At 40.9% G+C, this 20,055-nt stretch overlaps 1 protein-coding gene across 3 annotated transcripts in view; it reads left to right on the forward strand.

Moving 5' to 3' along the window:
* tdrd3 (tudor domain containing 3) overlaps window positions 1–20,055 on the forward strand; it is a 60,562-nt gene that overhangs the window by 40,097 nt on the left and 410 nt on the right. For 2 of the 3 annotated variants that reach the window (XM_061886994.1, XM_061886991.1), the window contains exons 5-12: window positions 210–351; window positions 465–536; window positions 2,727–2,870; window positions 3,065–3,202; window positions 6,845–7,016; window positions 11,694–11,819; window positions 15,035–15,921; window positions 19,850–19,975. In XM_061886994.1, coding sequence (XP_061742978.1) covers window positions 210–351; window positions 465–536; window positions 2,727–2,870; window positions 3,065–3,202; window positions 6,845–7,016; window positions 11,694–11,819; window positions 15,035–15,921; window positions 19,850–19,975 — 1,807 coding nt within the window. Of the gene's footprint in view, window positions 1–209; window positions 352–464; window positions 537–2,726; window positions 2,871–3,064; window positions 3,203–6,844; window positions 7,017–11,693; window positions 11,820–15,034; window positions 15,922–19,849; window positions 20,004–20,055 lie in introns of all 3 variants that reach the window. The other variant, XM_061886992.1, reaches the window with a different exon arrangement.

Raw genomic sequence — 20,055 nt, forward strand, 5'->3', positions numbered from 1 at the left:
TGAGATAGGCGCCAGCGCCCCCCGCGACCCCAAAAAGGGAATAAGCGGTAGAAAATGGATGGATGGAAATAAAGTGGATTGGATGTTGGAATACTGCATGACTGTAGCATAAAATGTGGAAAATGTGAAGCGTTACTTTCTGGCTGCACTGTTAATTGTCACGTGTAGCACTACTTGCGTGTTAACTTCTCATCATTTTTGCGTTTCAGTCTCAACACTCCCCCGGGAACAAAAATAAAACTGCTTGGAACAATCACGGTCCAAAATGGGTTCTTGCTTCTTGACGACTCCAAAATGGATGTTCTTGGTGGAGAGGTTGAACACATGGTGGAGAAATGGGAACTGCAAAGGGTGAGAGCGGATTTCTTCTTAAACTTTAGATATTTTAGCCTTTTTAACGGCTTGTTTGAATATTTGTTTCCTTAGATTGACATTTTAATACAGCTCTCTCATTCTTCCTGCAGAGTCTGGCCAAACACAGTAGAAATAACATTGTGGCAGAAGGTGGGCCGCCTCCTTTTGTGCCATTTGGCCAGGTAAGCTTAACCCTTATTAATCATCTCGAAGCCACATGTTCCCATTTTCAAATTCAGCTACAGTATAATGTCATTAAACATCTGCAGGGTTTGTCACTATATACGTGGCGGTGGAGGCGTGGTCAATATGACATCATACAAATGATATGACCATTTTGTTTCACAGTGAAGCATATATTTTCTTTAAAAAGGCAAAACAAATGTTTTATGTATGTATAAAAAACAATATTAGTGTTATTACCTTATTTTCCGTACCATAGGACGCACCGGATTATAAGTTGCACTGCTGACGAATGGTCTATTTTTTATATTTTTTGATACATTAGGCGCACCGGATTATAAGGTGCATTAAAGGAGTCAACCAATCAATCAATCAATGTTTATTTATATAGCCCTAAATCACAAGTGTCTCAAAGGGCGATTCAGGATGCGCAGTTTTGTGGGCAGTCTTATTTACGTGGCTCACCTTCGACAGCATCCTCTCCCCGTCATTTTTGTTGTAGCAGTGTAGCGTGCAAGGACGGGAGTGGAAGAAGTGTCAAAAGATGGCGCTAACTATTTTAATGACTTTACTTTACTTCAATCAATAACGGAGCAGCGTAAACAACAACGCCATGAAAAACCGTCCAACAGGAACTCTCTAATAACTAAAGTTCCTTGGGTGAATAATGTAAACTCACTACACCGGTATGTTTTAGCGCTTTCATGGGGAGTCTACTGACAGATATACAGTGGGGCAAAAAAGTATTTAGTCCGCCACCGATTGTGCAAGTTCTCCCACTTAAAATGATGACAGAGGTCTGCAATTTTCATCATAGGTACACTTCAACTGTGAGAGACAATGTGAAAAAGAAATCCAGGAATTCACATTGTAGGAATTTTTAAGAATTTATTTGTAAATTATGGTGGAAAATAAGTATTTGGTTAACCATTCAAAGCTCACACTGATGGAAGGAGGTTTTGGCTTAAAATCTCACATCCTTTTCTTAACACGGATCAATCGTCCTGTCCCTTTAGCAGAAAAACAGCCCCAAGCATGATGTTTCCACTCCCATGCTTCACAGTAGGTCTGGTGTTCTTGGGATGCAACTCAGTATTCTTCTTCCTGAAAACACGACGAGTTGAGTTTATACCAAAATGGATACATGGATGATACAGCAGAGGATTGGGAGAATGTCATGTGGTCAGATGAAACCAAAATATAACTTTTTGGTATAAACTCAACTCGTCGTGTTTGGAGGAAGAAGAATACTGAGTTGCATCCCAAGAACACCACACCTACTGTGAAGCATGGGGGTGGAAACATCATGCTTTGGGGCTGTTTTTCTGCTAAGGGGACAGGACGATTGATCCGTGTTAAGGAAAGAATGAATGGGGCCATGTATCATGAGATTTTGAGCCAAAACCTCCTTCCATTAGTGAGAGCTTTGAATGGTTGACCAAATAATTATTTTCCATCATAATTTACAAATAAATTCTTGAAAATTCCCACAATGTGAATTCCTGGATTTTTTTTTCACATTCTGTCTCTCACAGTTGAAGTGTACCCATGATGAAAATTACAGACCTCTGTCATCATTTTAAGTGGGAGAACTGACTAAATACTTTTTTGCCCCACTGTAAGTAAAAACTTTACACTACTTTATATTAGAAATGGAAACAGCGGCGGATGGATGTCCCGTAACAAGAATACAGAGAAAAAGAAGAAGCTTATCGACTACAAAGGCGGACGCGCGCACATGCAGATCCCAAATATATATATATATATATATATATATATATATATATATATATATATATATATATATATAAAATAAATACTTGAATTTCAGTGAATTCTAGCTATATATATATACTCCTCCCCCCTTAACCCCGCCCCCCGGCCAGCCCCGCCCACCTAACCCCCACCTCCTACCCCAATCTCCCAAAATCGGAGGTCTCAAGGTTGGCAAGTATGCATAAAAGGCAAAGATGTGCATTCTTGTCCCACATGATGATTGTGGGAAAAGTGCATTTTTCCTTTACCAATAACGGCAAACTGGGGTTTGATTTGGCTAAAACAATTGAGTGCATGTTTCAGTACAGTTCTGTCAGAATTCCTCCGTAATTACTCAATATTTTCAAATTGAAGAGCAAAATGTAATGTTTGAGGAAATGTAAAAGTAAAATTGTTCTGACGTGGTTTTGCAGAAGTGTGCCAGGAATGATGAAACCGACAGTGAAGAGCTCGACCAGAGGAAAACTCTTAAGAGCGTCGTAAAAATCACGGATGAAGACGACGACTTTTCAAAGCAGCGATCAGCAGTGATTGCTGAAGTGGCTAAAACCAAAGAGGTCTGTAGACCGTTGACTCTACCCTGACTTTTCATCAGGTGGCTGGTTGTGGATGAAAACAATGTGTACTCTATTTTAAAATGTCTTTGCTGCAACTACAACAATCATTCGTTCATTTTGAAATGTGTTATTGTTGCAAAACATCTAGAGGCTTACCGCATAATCATGTTTATTTACATTTGTTTCCTTGTTAGGGTCCCCGTACGTTTGGCGGAGGAGAAAACGCAGGAAGTAATTTGTCCAATTCTTACCGGGGCCGTGACCAGCATAGAAGGCGAGAAGATCGGGTTGAAAGATACGAAAGCAGACAAGATGCAAACTATCGAGACCTGGTGAGATGACTTAAGTTTTTGGTCAGCGTATGAAAATTAAGACCAGGGCTTACACTGATGGAGTAATTGTCGAGTGCTTTCAATGCTGTCATTTTGCGGTCGGAAAAAAACTTAGAGGGGAACATTATCACAATTTCAGAAGAGGTAGAACCAATAAAAATCAGTTCCCAGTGGCTTATTTTATTTTTCAAAATTTTACCCATCCCGGAATATCCCGAAAAAAGGCTTTAAAGTGCCTGATTTTCGCTATCTGTGAAGCCACCGTCCATTTTCCTGCGACATCATTCAGTGATGCCAATACAAAGAAACGGATCGCACAGCAAGATGTAGCGACATTAGCTCGGATTCAGACTCGGATTTCAGCGGCTTAAGCGATTCAAGAGATTACGCATGTATTGAAACGGATGGTTGGAGTATGGAGGCAAAAACGAAATTGAAGAAGAAACTGAAGCTATTGAGCAAATAGCTATTGACGCTATTCGGCCATGTCTGCCTTAGCATCGCCGGTAAAATGTGCAGACCAAACGTTCGGGACTTTCGCATCTTGTGACACTGGATCAACTTAAATCAGTCGATTGGTAAGTGTTTGTTTGGCATTAAATGTGGGTGGAGGGAAACACTGGATGCAAATATAGCTACAAATGTACATACAGCTAGCTTAAATAGCATGTTGGCATCGATTAGCTGGCAGTCACGCCGCGACCAAATTTGTCTGATTAGCACATAAGTCAATAACATCAACAAAACTCACCTTTGGGATTTCGTTGACTTTATCGTTGGAAATGCATCTGCAGGTTATCCATACATCTCTACGCCATGTCTGCCATAGCATCGCCGGTAAAATGTGCAGACACTCCGGCACATTTAATGGGGGTCTGGTGGCAGATTTCTTTGACTTTATCATTGGAAATGCATCTGCTTTCAGTGTCGCAGGATATCCACACAATCTTGCCATTTCTGTAGTAGCAAAACTTTCGTCGGCAAAGTGTGCGGAACAAACGACTGACCATTTCGTCGGATTTCCCGCACCCTCGTATTTTGAACCAATTTAGTCCAATTTCTTGACACTTTCGCATTTTTGGGCCAGTGGTGCAACTTGAATCCCTCCCTGTTAGTGTTGTTACACCCTCCGACAACACACCCACGAGGCATGATGTCTCCAAGGTTCCAGAAAACAGTTGAAAAAACTGAAAATAACAGAGCTGAGACCCGGTGTTTGTAATGTGTTTGAGAAAATGGCGGCTTTATTACCTATGTGACGTCACGTTCTGACGTCATCGCTCCGAGAGCGATAAATAGAAAGGCATTTAATTCGCCAAAATTCACCCATTTAGAGTTCGGAAAACGGTTTAAAAAATATATCATCTTTTTTCTGCAACATTAAGGTATATATTGACGCTTACATAGGTCTGGTGATAATGTTCCCCTTTAAATCATGGGTGATATGGCAGAAAACTGTATCACGATACAAGTGTTTTGATTGGTCTATATTAGGGTTCTCAAACTCAATTTATCTGGGGGCCACTGGACGCAGAGTCTGGGTGAGGCTGGAGATTTCTTAAAAATATATTTTTAAATGTCTTTATTTTTATTTTCAACACAAAATAAAATCAAAATATGAATAAACAAAATGAGAATTGTGCACTGCAACATTCTCTGTGCAATTAAGACACGTCGGGGTGCCGCTGTGCTCAACAAAGAAATATTGCATCTCCCACTTTTCCTGGAATTGTCTTTCTTTGCACATCACTAACCTTTCTCATCACTGCAGGCTTTGAAAAACACATGTTTGGGGTTGTGGAATATATTTGTACTTAGCTGACGCACGGAGAATAATGTTATTTCCGCAATGTGTGTCGTTCCGCTTTTCCTTTCGACAGCAACACGGTGGTTGGCGGATAATAGCGAGTGCAAAAAAGTGACAGCTCCCGGGGTGTTATCCGGCGTCGTATAGAAATATATGTAGTGTTCATCGTGTGAGGCAATGCAAATTAAATAATAAAAAAAACTAATAACGGTTTGAATTGGTCCAGGTTATTAGGGACTGTTAGTACTGACGGACAGGTGTCGCAGTGTGACTGCAGCCAGGCATGTAAGAAAACCCTCGTCTCCATGGCAACGTCTCTGTCCCTTTCGCTCATTTGCCGCGTTTCCACTAATGCAGAGGTAGGCAACACAGAACGTTGAATGAGCCGTTTTGGACCCATTGTTGTTAAGGCGATTGCCTTAAAGGGGAACATTATCACAATTTCAAAAGGGTTAAAAACAATAAAAATCAGTTCCCAGTGGCTTGTTGTATTTTTTGAAGTTTTTTTTAAATTTTACCGGTCTCGGAATATCCCTAAATAAAGCTTTAAAGTGCCTTATTTTCGACTCTCTGCGAAGACACTGGCCATTTCCCTGTGACGTCACACAGTGCTGCCAATGTAAACAAACAATGGGAATACCACAGCAAGATATAGTGACATTAGCTCGGATTCAAAGTCGGATTTCAGCGACTTAAGCGATTCAACAGATTACGCATGTATTGAAACAGATGGTTGGAGTATGAAAATATTGAAGAAGAAACTGAAGCTATTGAGCGAATAGCTAGTGACGCTATTCATAGCCATAGCATGGCCGAATAGCTGCGTTAGCATCGCCGGTAAAATGTGCGGACCAAACGATCAGGACTTTCGCATCTTTTGACACTGGAGCAACTTAAATCCGTCGATTGGTAAGTGTTTTTTTCGCATTAAATGTGGGTGGAAGGAAACGTAATATAGTTGCAAATGCATCTACAGGTTATCCATACATCTCTGTGCCATGTCTACTTTAGCACCGCCGGTAAATAGCATGTTAGCATCGATTAGCGTAGCATGTTAGCATCGATTAACTGGCAGTCAACATTAACAAAACTCACCTTTGGGATTTTGTTGACTATCGTTGCAAATGCATTTGCAGGTTATCCATACATCTCTGTGCCATGTCTGCCTTAGCATCGCCGGTCAAATGTGGAGACACTCTGGTACATTCAATGGGGGTCAGGTGGCAGATTTCTTGCCAGTGGTGCACCTTGAATCCCTCCCTGTTAGTGTTGTCACACCCTCCGACAACACACCGACGAGGGTTCCAAAAAATAGTCCAAAAAACGGAAAATAACAGAGCAGAGACCCGGTGTTTGTAATGTGTTGAAAATGAAAATGGTGGGTGTGTTACCTCGGCGACGTCACATTCTGACGTCATCGTGTCCAGCGCGATCAACAGAAAGGCGTTTAATTCGCCAAAATTCACCCATTTAGAGTTCGGAAATCGGTTAAAAAAATAGATGGTCTTTTTTCTGCACCAGCAAGGTATATATTGACGCTTACATAGGTCTGGTGATAATGTTCCCCTTTAACAACAAATCGCTGCGGGAAACCCTGGGTTATATTTTGATATCATTTTATCACCCAGTTTAAATGCGTTGTAAATCTGTCAAGAACGATGGTGGGAAGTTTACACCCCCTTATTTCTTTCTGTTAAAAGCAATTAGTACTTTGTACCTTGTCATCACGCATGTCATTATCACCACAAATGAGGATTCACCGTTTAAGAGGCTTTGTACTCGTCGTTTATAAGTGAACATTACTCTGACAAGCTCGACGCTCCTTCTCTCGCCAGGTGGACGAGCGCGCCCTGAGGACCATCATGGAGATGGGCTTCCTCAGGGACGCGGCCCGACATGCCTTGATGGACAACAACAACAATCTGGAGGTTGCACTCAACAGCCTTCTGACGGGAACCTGCGACAGCAGAGCTCCCCCTGTGGTCGCCGACAAGCCTCAGCCCCGAGGTTTGTGTTGGACAAACAGGATCTGAAATTCAATAAATGGTCATTGAGGAAGAAAAGGGGTTATTCAGTCGTGGTCAAATGTTTACATACACTTGTAAAGAACATAAGGTTAAAGTTAAAGTACCAATTATTGTCACACACACACGAGGTGTGAGGAAATTATTCTCTGCATTTGATCACCCCCTGGGAGGTGAGGGGAGCAGTGAGCAGCAGTGGTGGCCGCACCCTGGAATCATTTTTGGAGATTTAACCCCCTTATGCCAACCCTTGATGCTGAGTGCCAAGCAGGGAGGTAATGGCTCCTATTTTTATAGTTTTTGGTACGACTCGGCCGGGGGTTTGAACTCACAACCTACCAATCTCAGTCATGGCTGTCTTGAGTTTCCAATAATTTCTACAACTCTTATTTTTTTTGCTATAGAGTGATTGGAGCACACGTTTGTTGGTCACAAAAAACATTCATGATGTTTGCTTCTTTTATGAATTTATTATGGGTCTACTGAAAATTTGAACAAATGTGCTGGGTCAAAAGTATACGTACGGCAATGTTAATATTTGCTAACATGTCCTTTGGCAAGTTTCACTGCAATAAGGCGCTTTTGGGAGCCATCCACAAGTTTCTGCTTGAATTTTTAACCACTCCTCTTGACAAAATTGGTACAGGTCAGCTATATCTATTGGTTTTCTGACATGGACTTGTTTCTTCAGCATTGTCCCTACGTTTAAAGGGGAACATTATCACCAGACCTATGTAAGCGTCAATATATACCTTGATGGTGCAGTAAAAAGACCATCTATTTTTTTAACCGATTTCCGAACTCTAAATGGGTGAATTTTGGCGAGTTAAACGCCTTTCTGTTTATCGCGCTGGAGGCGATGACGTCAGAATGTGACGTCGCCGAGGTAACACACCCACCATTTTCACTTTCAACACATTACAAACACCGGGTCTCAGCTCTGTTATTTTCCGTTTTTTTGACTATTTTTTGGAACCTTGGAGACATCATGCCTCGACGGTGTGTTGTCGGAGGGTGTAAAAACACTAACAGGGAGGGATTCAAGTTGCACCACTGGCCCGAAGATGCGAAAGTGTCTGCCGCCAGACCCCCATTGAATGTGCCAGTGTCTCCACATTTGACCGGCGATGCTAAGATAGACATGGCACAGAGATGTATGGATAACCTGCAAATGCATTTGCAACGATAGTCAACGAAATCAAAAAGGTGAGTTTTGTTGATTTTGACTGCCAGCTAATCGATGCTAACATGCTACGCTAATCGATGCTAACATGCTATTTACCTGCGGTGCTAAAGCAGACATGAAACAGAGATGTATGGATAACCTGTAGATGCATTTGCAACTATATTACGTTTCCTTCCACCCACATTTAATGCGAAACAAACACTTACCAATCGACGGATTTAAGTTGCTCCAGTGTCAAAAGATGCGAAAGTCCTGATCGTTTGGTCCGGCTAACGCAACTATTCGGCCATGCTATGGCTATGAATAGCGTCAATAGCTATTCGCTCAATAGCTTCAGTTTCTTCTTCAATATTTTCATACTCCAACCGTCTGTTTCAATACATGCGTAATCTGTTGAATCGCTTAAGTCGCTGAAATCCGACTTTGAATCCGAGCTAATGTCGCTATATCTTGCTGTGGTATTCCCATTGTTTGTTTACATTGGCAACACTGTGTGACGTCACAGGGAAATGACCAGTGTCTTCGCAGAGAGCTGAAAATAAGGCACTTTAAAGCTTTATTTAGGGATATTCCGAGACCGGTAAAATTTTGAAAAAAACTTCAAAAAATACAACAAGCCACTGGGAACTGATTTTTATTGTTTTTAACCCTTTTGAAATTGTGATAATGTTCCCCTTTAAATCAGGACTTTGGGAAGGCCATTCTAAAACCTTCATTCTAGCCTGAATTAGCCATTCCCAAGACCCACTGATGATTTTAGGTTGTCCTGAAGAATTTAGAGGCAATCATCCTTTTTCATTATCCCATTTACTCTCTGTAAAGCACCAGTTCCATTGGCACCAATACAGACCCAGAGCATTATACTACCACCACCATGCTTGACGGTGAGAATGGTGTTCCTGGGAATAAAGGCCTCGCCTTTTCTCTTCCAAACATATTGCTGGGTATTGTGGCCAAACAGCTCAGTTTGTGTTTCATCTGACCATAGAACTTTAGTCCAGAAGGTCTTATACTTGTCCATGTGATGTGAGATGAAACAAAAATTGAGATGTTTGGCCACAATATCCAGCAATATGTTTGGAGGACAAAACACAATTCTGGAAAACACAATAGTCCAGGATTTGACTCACCCACTGCACCATAACCTGGGCAATTTAAGGCCTGGGGGCCACATGCGGCCCGTTAAGCATTTCAACATGGCCCGCCGGACAGATTGAATACCGGCCCCCAGACACCGATATACCAGTGACCGATATACCGATATACAATCAGACATTATTGTATTAGTGTCCCTAAAAATAGATATACCGGCCCCCAGACACATTTTTTTCTCTAAATGTGGCCCACCAGTCAAAGTAATTGCCCAGGCCTGCATTACCCCAACACCAATACATCATCCCACTACCATCAGAGCGCAGGTACAGAACTATCAAATTCCAGAGGGCCCGCCTCGGGTAAAGCCTTATCCCTGCAGCTATAGCTGCCCTAAACACCTCTCTGACCAGCCTGTAAATGTGTTGGTCATGTATGATGTCCTTTTGTTATTTTTGTTCCTGATGTGTAATGTCTATTGTATAAATCAGTGGTCCCCAAACTTTTTGTAGCTGCGGACCGGTTTTGGTTACTTTTTTAATAAAGAAATACAATGATATGTGCTTACGGACTGTATCCCAGCAGTCTGTATTGATTTATATTGATATATAATGTATATATTGTGTTTTTTATGTATTAAGTATTATTAGTATTATTTTTATTTTTTTATGTGCGGTGGTTGGGGACCACTGGTTTAAATGTACGACGGTGAAAATGAATTTCCCCAACGAGGACCAATAAATATAAATCTAATCTCAAAGGTGAGGCCTTTGATCCCAGGAACACCAGGCCTACCGTCAAGCATGGTGGTGGTAGTATTATGCTCTGGGCCTGTTTTGCTGCCAATGCAACTGGTGCTTTACAGAGGGTAATTGGGACAATGAAAAATAAATGGGTTGTACTTGTATAGTGCTTTTCTACCTTCAAGGTACTCAAAGCGCTTTGACACTACTTCCACATTCACACACACATTCACACACTGATGGAGGGAGCTGCCATGCAAGGCGCTAACCAGCACCCATCAAGAGCAAGGGTGAAGTGTCTCGCTCAGGACACAATGGACGTGACGAAGTTGGTACTAGGTGGGGATTGAACCAGGGACCCTCGGATTGCGCACGGCCACTCCTCCACTGCGCCACTGCTACCACTATTACTATTATTACTACTACTACAAATACCGATACCACTACTACCATTAATACTACTACTATTACCACTACTACTACTACTCCCTATTTTATTATTACCACTAATTATAATACTATTACCACTACTATTAATATTACTACTACTACTACTATTACCACTACTACTACTACTACCACTATTATTAATACTACTATTATTACTACTACTACTACTACTACTACTACCACTATTTCCAACAAAACTACTACCAGCACCGCCATTAATACTAGTATTATCACTACTACAATTACGACCACTACTACCATTACTAGTACTATTACTATATACTAAAACTACTACTACAACTCTTTCTCCTACTGTTACCACTTATACCAATATCACTACTATTAGTATCATTACTACTACTACAACCACTTACTTTACTATATAATTACTAGTAGTACCACTACCACCACTACCACTATTACTACCACTAATACTGGTAGTACACTACTACTAGTACCACTACTACCACAAGTACCTTCATTGCAAGTTTCCTGCTGCAGGTTTTCCAGAAGTTTCTTCCCAGCTGCTGGTCATTAAGTAGGAGTGCAGAACAGGCGCCGATCTTCTCCACCAATCTTGCACTTCCTCTGATTGCTGATTTCATTCGTCCTCTTTTTAAAGGAGGATTACCTTCAAATATTTAGGCCGGAGGTTGGGTCTTGGGCGCAGTTGGGTGTTCCAACAGGACAATGACCCCAAACACACGTCAAAAGTGGTAAAGGAATGTCTAAATCAGGCTACAATTAAGATTTTAGAATGGCCTTCCCAAATTGCTGACTTAAACGTAAGGACAATGCTGAAGAAACAAGTCCATGTCAGAAAACCAACACATTTGGCTGAAATTTTTTCAAGAGGAGAGGTCAAAAATTCAAGCAGAAGCTTGTGGATGGCTACCAAAAGCGCCTTATTGCAGTAAAACTTGCCAAGGGACATGTAAGCAAATATTAACATTGCTGTATGTATACTTTTTGTATACCTTTTCTATTTCTGAAATACTTTCTGTAGCCCAGCATAAATGTTTTGAGTAACATTTAATCAAACATATTCTCATGATTTTGTATCCGTGTTGATGTGAACTTAAATATGTTTGATTAATTCTTGAGCAAAGACTGTTTTTAGGTATGCACTGCTCAGAAATATATAGATATGTCACTCATTATTATGATGTTTTTTTGTGGGGGTCCGCAGGCAGAGGTAAGGGAAGAGGTCGGTCCAGGAATGATGGCGAAGAGGAGTGTCCTGGAGGAAGGCCCTCAGCGCCAAGCACTCTTTTTGACTTCCTTGAATCCAAGATGGGAGTTTTTTCCATTGCTGGTGAGTAAAAAGGTCCCAGCCAACAAGTTACGAGTTGTATATTTTTCCACTATGATACCTCTTGTGCCTCGCCTTATTATCTTCTGGGAGATGCCTGGTGTCATTTCCAATAACAAAAAACTTGCTGGTTGAATAAAAGCAACTTCAAGTTAAAATTTGATATGAGTATGAATAACTTTGAGCTTGATAGTAGAGGTGAAACTCAAAAAAATGTGAATATCGTGCAAAGGGTTGTTTTTTTCCTTCATTTAGATTTATAAGGTGGTGTGGGTTCTCCTGGCCGACAGATCTTCGGGAAACCGGTAGATCTTTTGAATCAAGTCTTTATATTTTTTCATGCAGCGATTGCTTTCCAGCAATATGTTTTCCTTCTCAGTCTCGCGTGTCTCACCCTCGCTCCAACTCCAACTGCCGTGTCTCGCTCCGGCTGCTGCTAATAAAGGCGACAGGTGATTAGATAACAAGGTCCACCTGGGCCATCTACTCACCCGTCGCTGTCTTCGAGGCCGGTCCTTGCACACCGTGTTCCACAATGACATAGGCTCAGTCCCAGTGTCATGTGTTAAATTACCTTTTTAGAAAGCTGACACCTACCCCAAACGGCAGCTTATGGTTGACAAAAAGTGATTCAAAGTAATATTTTGATATTGACACGTCTCAGGGTGTTCTTGTAAATTATGAACAGGTGAGATGTGCCAATATCAAAATATTACGTTGCTATTATTTTTTTTTTTATTTTGTTTGGGAACAAAGAACAGTTAACATTGTATGTAGCTTTTAAACAAAATGAGGTTTTAGCACATTAGTATCAGTCCTTTACAGTCACATTAATACCATAGAAATAGTCAACACCTTCATTTTTTGGACATGATAAAGGCTTAAATAAAAAATCCCTACAATAACCTTGAATACAAGTGTTTATCTGACATGTAATTAGTTGTGGACAGAATAAGCCCTCGCAGTGCAGTTTTAACAAGCATGTGTGCTCATGCGGCTGAAATACATTTTTGGCAGGGACAACTCTGGAAAAAAAAATGTAATGCCCCACAGCTTATGAGAACCTTGAATTTAAAATCTCAGAAAACACGGGGGTTTCAGAAACCCAACATCAAAATTATTACAAACTGGAATTTGCAATTCCGGAAGCTGCCAAACCGGCGATTTCCATGAGTGGAACTGAATTGTTTAAATGTCCAGGGTGAGTGGGGGGTGTAGGTGTTGGAACAGTTTGAATTTATTGCGAAATGTGAGATATGGAGATGTTTGTATATTGCCTCTTCATTTTCAAGGGGGGTAAAATCCTGGTAATTCCAGGTAATCAGGGATTTTTCCAAGACGGGAAACATGCTGGCCAAAATGTCCAGGCTGAGTGGAGTGTGTGGATGTTGGAACGGTTCAAATCGGTCGAGAAACGTGGGATTAACAGAAGATTGTATATTTCCCAATCTTTGGCAATGGAGAGAAAATTCCGGGAACTTCGGGAGAGAGAAAACATGTTTTGCGTTCGCTATATAGAGTAGTGTGAGTGGGCGGTCGAAAGGTCGAATTCATGTTTAAAAAATGTCTTGAGAATTTAGAGCATTGAATATGTCCAATCATTTGAATGGGAATTTTCTGGAAATGTGGTATTTTCGGGAAAATCTGGAATTTTTTAAAATATGGACACGAGCTAGGGCTGGGCGAAATGGCCTTCTATTAATATTTCGATATGTTTAAGCCATGTCATGATACACAATATATACATCCATATTTTACCTTAGCCTTGAATGAACACTTGAATGTTTGTGCCAATAACTGTTTAATAAATACACGTTTGCTCTATTGACTTAGTTGTGATTTCCTTCTCTGCGTAAAAGTTTAAAATGAGCATATATTAATGCAGGCTAATTAGCTACTAGCGTGACGTTAGCTCACTGTGCGGCGTGCGTGTGAGTGTGTCTTACGGACAGCAAAGCCCTGTCTGTCTGATAGAAAGACAAGCAATATTTACCTACAGTTAAAAACTAAGTTATTTCACTTGACTTTTTTCTGTGTTGATTGAGCTGTGTTGAAGCAGCAAAAAACATTATGTTTTAATGAAGAGTTTCTGTCTCTGATAGTTTATAAAATAATATAAGTGCATCATAAAGCCTACATGAACTCCATGGTGTTCAGAGATGAATAGTCTCTCCAATTGCTATTGTACTATTTTTTTCAGCTATAGTTACATTAATCATTAGTAATGAAGCAGCCTAGTTTTGAATGGCAGGGTCCCTGCTATCACATATTGATGAAAATATAACATTTACATAATAAAAATCAACTACAGGCTTCCCAAATGCTGTAATAAATTAAGCAGAGAGCCCAAATGGGACAAGCGGTAGAAATGGATGGATGGAGTCCCACTGGGTGTGAGTTTTCCTTGCCCTTATGTGGGTTCTTCCGAGGATGTCGTAGTCGTAGTGGTTTGTACAGTCCTTTGAGACATTTGTGATTTAGGGCTATATAAATAAACATTGATTGATTGATTGAGTTGAGCATATGTCAGCATGTGGACCCACTTTTAACTCTTTTTTTTCAAACGCTTATTGCAAACGCTTACTAACAGTAAGTCATTTATTTCACTTTGTAAGTCATTATTTTAGTATCTCGGGTAACTAGGACTGTTTTGTTTTTACTTTACGGAAACAATATTGACATAAATATATAGCGGAAAACACAACCCAAAGTTGTAGGCTTCTTCACGCGACGAAGCCGGCCTACTTCACCACAGTCTGTAGTCTATTGCCCCCCCTCCAAGCTATGGTGGCAGCGACGAGGTGTAGACGTGATCCTTACACCCACCCACCCCCTTCCCCGGTTCCCTCCCCCTGGAGATTCACCACCTTAACTAACACATTTTCTGGTGGAAACACTGGCACTTCTTTACAGGATTTCCCCTCTTTTATTAAATTCTTAATCAAAGAACGCTCCTCCCCTGGACAGTGTCTTCAACGACCCTTTTAGTAAACGATTCAGTTTCACAGAATCGGCAGCATGTAAGTCATGCCTGTTGGGTCTGTGGGTTTTCTATACCTTTACTAAATATTCTAGAAACTTACTTGCAGTTTAAAAGTTCTAATTCCAACAAAAAGACTGATTTATCTTGCAAGGGATGTGAGACCACTGTTATTTTTTAACACAACCGTATCTGTCGTCGCAACATATTCTGACTGAGTGTGCTTCATGTGTTTCAGAGCCAAAGACTCAGGCTTCTCAACGACATGATGACAGAGCAAATGTCCATGGCTCGGACTACTACTCCAAAGATGCATCTAACGCCAGGTTCTCGTCAAACAACGATCCTCGTCAAAGAAAGAACGACAGGCCACCGCGCTTCCACAGAGACATAGACTTTCCCAAACCAGGCCAGGAGACCTTCTCGAACTGTACGACCTCCCAAACTTCATCAGGCCAGCACTGGAAGGGACAGGATAGGTCGTCACGGGGAACATTTGACAGGCGGAATGACAGGAGAGACGTGGACGACGAGCAGGGATTCGCCTCGGCCTTCACTCGCTCCAAGGAACCTCAACAGCAGGGTGAATCAGCCGGGTCTTTTTCCCAGCGGTCAAGAAACTGCGATGGTGCGAACATGGCTGGACCATCCGTCAGGAGGGGGACAAAGGACAATGCACCCTCATCTAAACCGACCAACCCTTCTGAAAATGACCCCAACCCAAACAGCTTCAGAAGAAAAGGAAAGACTGAGCGACCAAACTACTTTGACCATCAAAGGGACAGCGCAGTGCCAAACTTCAAAGGAGCAAGTTTAGGAATACCCTGTGAAGTGGAAATGTCACAGGATGCTCAGTTCTTGACAGGGGGTCCGTCTAATTACCAAAATGGAGATGTGGTACCCAAAAGAACTGGGCCAATCAAGCCGATGAATACATCTGGTCCTGCCCACAGGGAGCAACCTCCAAAGAGGAACACTCTCAATAATCCAGCACCCAAAGCAAAGTCTTGGCAAGGTAAAGGCCAAGGTCCGAGAGAAGGTCCAAGGTCAGAGAAAAGCTATAATATTGATCAGGCTTGGAAGTCTGGAGATCAGTGCCTCGCTTTGTACTGGGAGGACAAAAAGGTATGTATCACGTATGTATGTCTTACTTTACTTACACGCCCCTGAATTGAGAATGTCTCCCAAATTACAAATAGGTTACATGAATTGCAACTCAAATTGAAGGGAAATTTTGCCTAAACTTAAGTAAGACCAGATTTTTTTTTGTGCATTCTAAGTCATTAAATTTGGCAAGTACGAGGTGGCTAACAATATAGCTAATGGGAGTACACTACTGCGCCCATAAAGGCCTCTAGAAAAACATCCCAAAACCACCAACAATACTCCATTTACATGTCGTGACCTGAATATTAATCTCAATATTAAGTATAATACTTCGCTAATACTTAAAGGGGAACATTATCACAATTTCAAAAGGGTTAAAAACAATAACAATCAGTTCCCAGTGGCTTGTTGTATTTTTTGAAGTTTTTTTCAAAATTTTACCGGTCCCAGAATATCCCTTAATAAAGCTTTAAAGTGCCTTATTTTCGCTATCTTCGAAACCACTGTCAATTTCCCTGTGAGGTCATACAGGGCTGACAATACAAACAACATGGCGGTTACCACAGCAAGATATAGCGACATTAGCCCGGATTCAGACTCAGATTTCAGCGGCTTAAGCGATTCAACAGATTGCGCATGTATTGAAACAGATGGTCGGAGTATGGAGGCAGATAGCGAAAACGAAATTGAAGAAGAAATTGAAGCTATTGAGCGAATAGCTATTGACGCTATTCGGCCATAGCATGGGTGTACCTAATGAGGTGGCCCATAGCATGGCTGCCTTATTAGCATCGCCGGTAAAATGTGCAGACAAAACGATCAGGACTTTCGCATCTTGTGCCACTGGAGCAACTTAAATCCGTCGATTGGTAAGTGTTTGTTTCGCATTAAATGTGAGTATCTGGTTTCAAATGTACATACAGCTAGCGTAAATAGCATGTTAGCATCGATTAGCGTAGCATGTTAGCATCGATTTGTGTTCGACATGAACACAAACAAAAGAACTGAGAAATTAAAATAAAAAAGTAATAATATCAATTACAATAAAGTAAGTAGTGCAAATAAGGTGAAAACAAATACTGAACGTGGCTAGTCGCCTCACAACACACAAGAACTTAAGTGAAAAAGAAAACACTAGTTATTAAGCAGTTGTAAAAATGAACACAAAACAAAAGAACTGAGAAATTCTTATCGTTATTTTAGTGCAATAAAATACTTAACAGTTTACAACCAAGACATTAAGTCGCACTGGAAACGCACGCGCGTGTGTGTGTGTGTGTGTGCGTGTCCGAGTGAACCTCGGAGCGAATTATACTGATGTGTGTGCGCGAACGCACTAAGCGTCATGTTAATTGTATTTGTTTTATTTTATTTTGGGTTGAAGATGAATTTTTAAAGTGTTTTTAAATCTCGTTCGCGACCCATCACTAGGGAGGATGGTGGAGTGGTGAGGAGCGCTGCGCTCATTTTTTTTTAAAAATCGGAGTGATTCACTTAATTTGGTGAAGTATCGATACCATCACACCAGTATCCATACGATACCAATACTCACCAAGTATCGATACTATCGATACTTGGTATCGATACGCCCAGCTCTACCCGGCAGTAATTCAAGGCAGGCGTATATTACATGCCCGGCGGCAATTCAAGGAAATACGGTATATATATGTATATATATATATATATTAGGGCTGGGCAACGATTAAAAATTTTAATCGAAGTTAATCGCACTATTTCTTCGATTAATCGCCATTAACTGCATTGTATACGCAAAGCCCAATAATGAATTCAAAAGTAGTGTGTAGTGCACCTTTATTGGAATATTCTCCCACATGAACAAAAGCGCCAAAACATTTGTTGTGCAAACACAATTTAAATCAGTCCTTGTTAAACAGTAGCAGTTGAATAGCATATTTTATGAAAATCCACTCAAAAAATGTAAATACAAACATTTAAGCTCATTACTACCACTGCCAGGGTATTTAAGTTATCCTGTTTGTTATGGAAAATAAATATAATCTACATACAAATCTCTGAGCCACAATCATAACATCTGAACAGGCAATTAATGAGGTAACAGCAGAAACATTTTTTTTATCAGGGTCTCATGTTTAAAAAACGTATATTATAGGTAGTGGGCTGTTTTAGGGAATTTTTGATCAAATTATCCGTAGTAGCAATATTAATAATGTTGTGTTTATTCTGCGTAGTGCACTTAAAATAATTATGACCATATCTAGGAATTGATATGTTGGGAATTTTCCGATTGTTTGCTTGGTGCTTTGATAAACTGAATGCATCATATACATGGTACTATTTGTGATGTTATGAGCCAGGGAAAAAAAGAACTACCCTACCCAGCATGCAACAGGAGTGACGAGCATGCTCGGTAGCCCGAGGTTGTGTCGCCATGACGGCATCTTGTATGTTGTGATATGCACGCTCTGAAAGTAAACGTTAAGAACTCAGCCAACACTCCTCGTCTGCATTATTCATAAATAGACAGACAACACAAATACTCCGCTGCTTCACAGGCCGCTGGATGTAGCCGGCAAAGTATTCCCATGCTAGCTAGCCGCTCTAGCAAGCACGCGTCATTCAGTCCAAAACGGCCCGATCTATCCACATCCAGAATTGCCTGGCGGTCGTAAGTGATCCCGGAGTGACCACGCTGTAAGCCAGCCATGAAATTTGCAGAATTGTCCGGTATTTTTGCCAAATGTTCCATCTTTACCAAGAGCCCCTCGACGCCGAAGTACATCCGGGAGATGCCATCTTGTTAAGAAAAGGCGTTAACAAAATAAAAGCATGTAAACAACATACGCAAATGTGCGATAAAATAATTGTCGGCGTTAATAGATTGATGAGTTAACGCGTAATTAACGCATTAATTTGCCCACCCCTAATATATATAAATATATATATATATAGAATCAATCAATCAATCAATCAATGTTTATTTATATAGCCCCAAATCACAAATGTCTCAAAGGACTGCACAAATCATTACGACTACAACATCCTCGGAAGAACCCACATATATATAGAAAAGAAATACTTGAATTTCAGTGGGGGTTTTATTTACCCATATACACACACATAAAAGTCTGATCTACAAAATGTGCAGGCAGCACACCCCTTCCCCTTCGAGCTGTCCTGGATGAACTGAAATTATTTTTTCCAATCATTTTGGAACTTGCAAGCGTACTTCTTTTTCTTACTCGTCGTCGCCGTGTCTCTTCTTCGTTCTTCTGCTTCGTCTGTTATTTTTTTCGGACATTACTACTTGCCGTAGTTTTGAAGCAATGCATGATGGGAATCCGGATGATGTGTGTCAGTGTCTTAACGTGCCGGCTGGAATAAACACAGGCTGAGAAATAGCTCCGTGCCTGCCAACTTTGTGGGTTATAGATAAACCTATGGATAACGGAGACATATATAATAGTCTCCTTTTCAGGTGCGAGTGGACGCTAAAAGCACACCCCCAATATTGTTGTCCGGGTGGAAAGCGGGAGAAATTCGGGAGATTTTTGGGAGGTGCACTTAAAATTGTGAGGGTTGGCAAATATGCTTATCGGATATCTCTAATGTTAATTTTAGCATGCTATAATTCTAACGTTAATTTGTGCTAGGTGCCAAAATATGAACCTGAAAAATGTATTTAAAATGCTAGCTTGCTTACGTTAGCATGCATCAAGTACCAAAATGTGACCCAAAAAATGTGCTTAAAAATCTAGCATGCTAATATATTCGAATGCTGACGACTGTGCCCAGTTACTTAAAAAAATAAAAATAAAAAAGCTGCGAGCCACAAAGTCCACCGGGCCGCACTTTGGACTCCACGTTAGATGCCGGTCTCAGTGTTGATGGTGTTGTTGTTGCATTTGCGGTAAGGAAATTGTCTCCACCCTAACGTGTGCACATGTCTTCCCCTGCACTCGGGAAGTTCTACCATGCCAGAATAGATGCTGTGCATCCATCAGGCTCTACGGCCGTGGTCGTATTTAGTGATTATGGCAACTGTGAAGAGGTCCTCCTCCATAACATCAGGCCTGTTACTGCTGACGTCTCGGTAAGGAGAAAAGAAATCATGAATGAAGGTGGGAATTGAATTCATCAGCAAAATCATGTCTGCTACTTAACGATGTAAAA

The sequence above is a fragment of the Nerophis ophidion genome, linkage group LG25, assembly GCF_033978795.1.
Source record: "Nerophis ophidion isolate RoL-2023_Sa linkage group LG25, RoL_Noph_v1.0, whole genome shotgun sequence".
Lineage (NCBI taxonomy): Eukaryota > Metazoa > Chordata > Actinopteri > Syngnathiformes > Syngnathidae > Nerophis > Nerophis ophidion.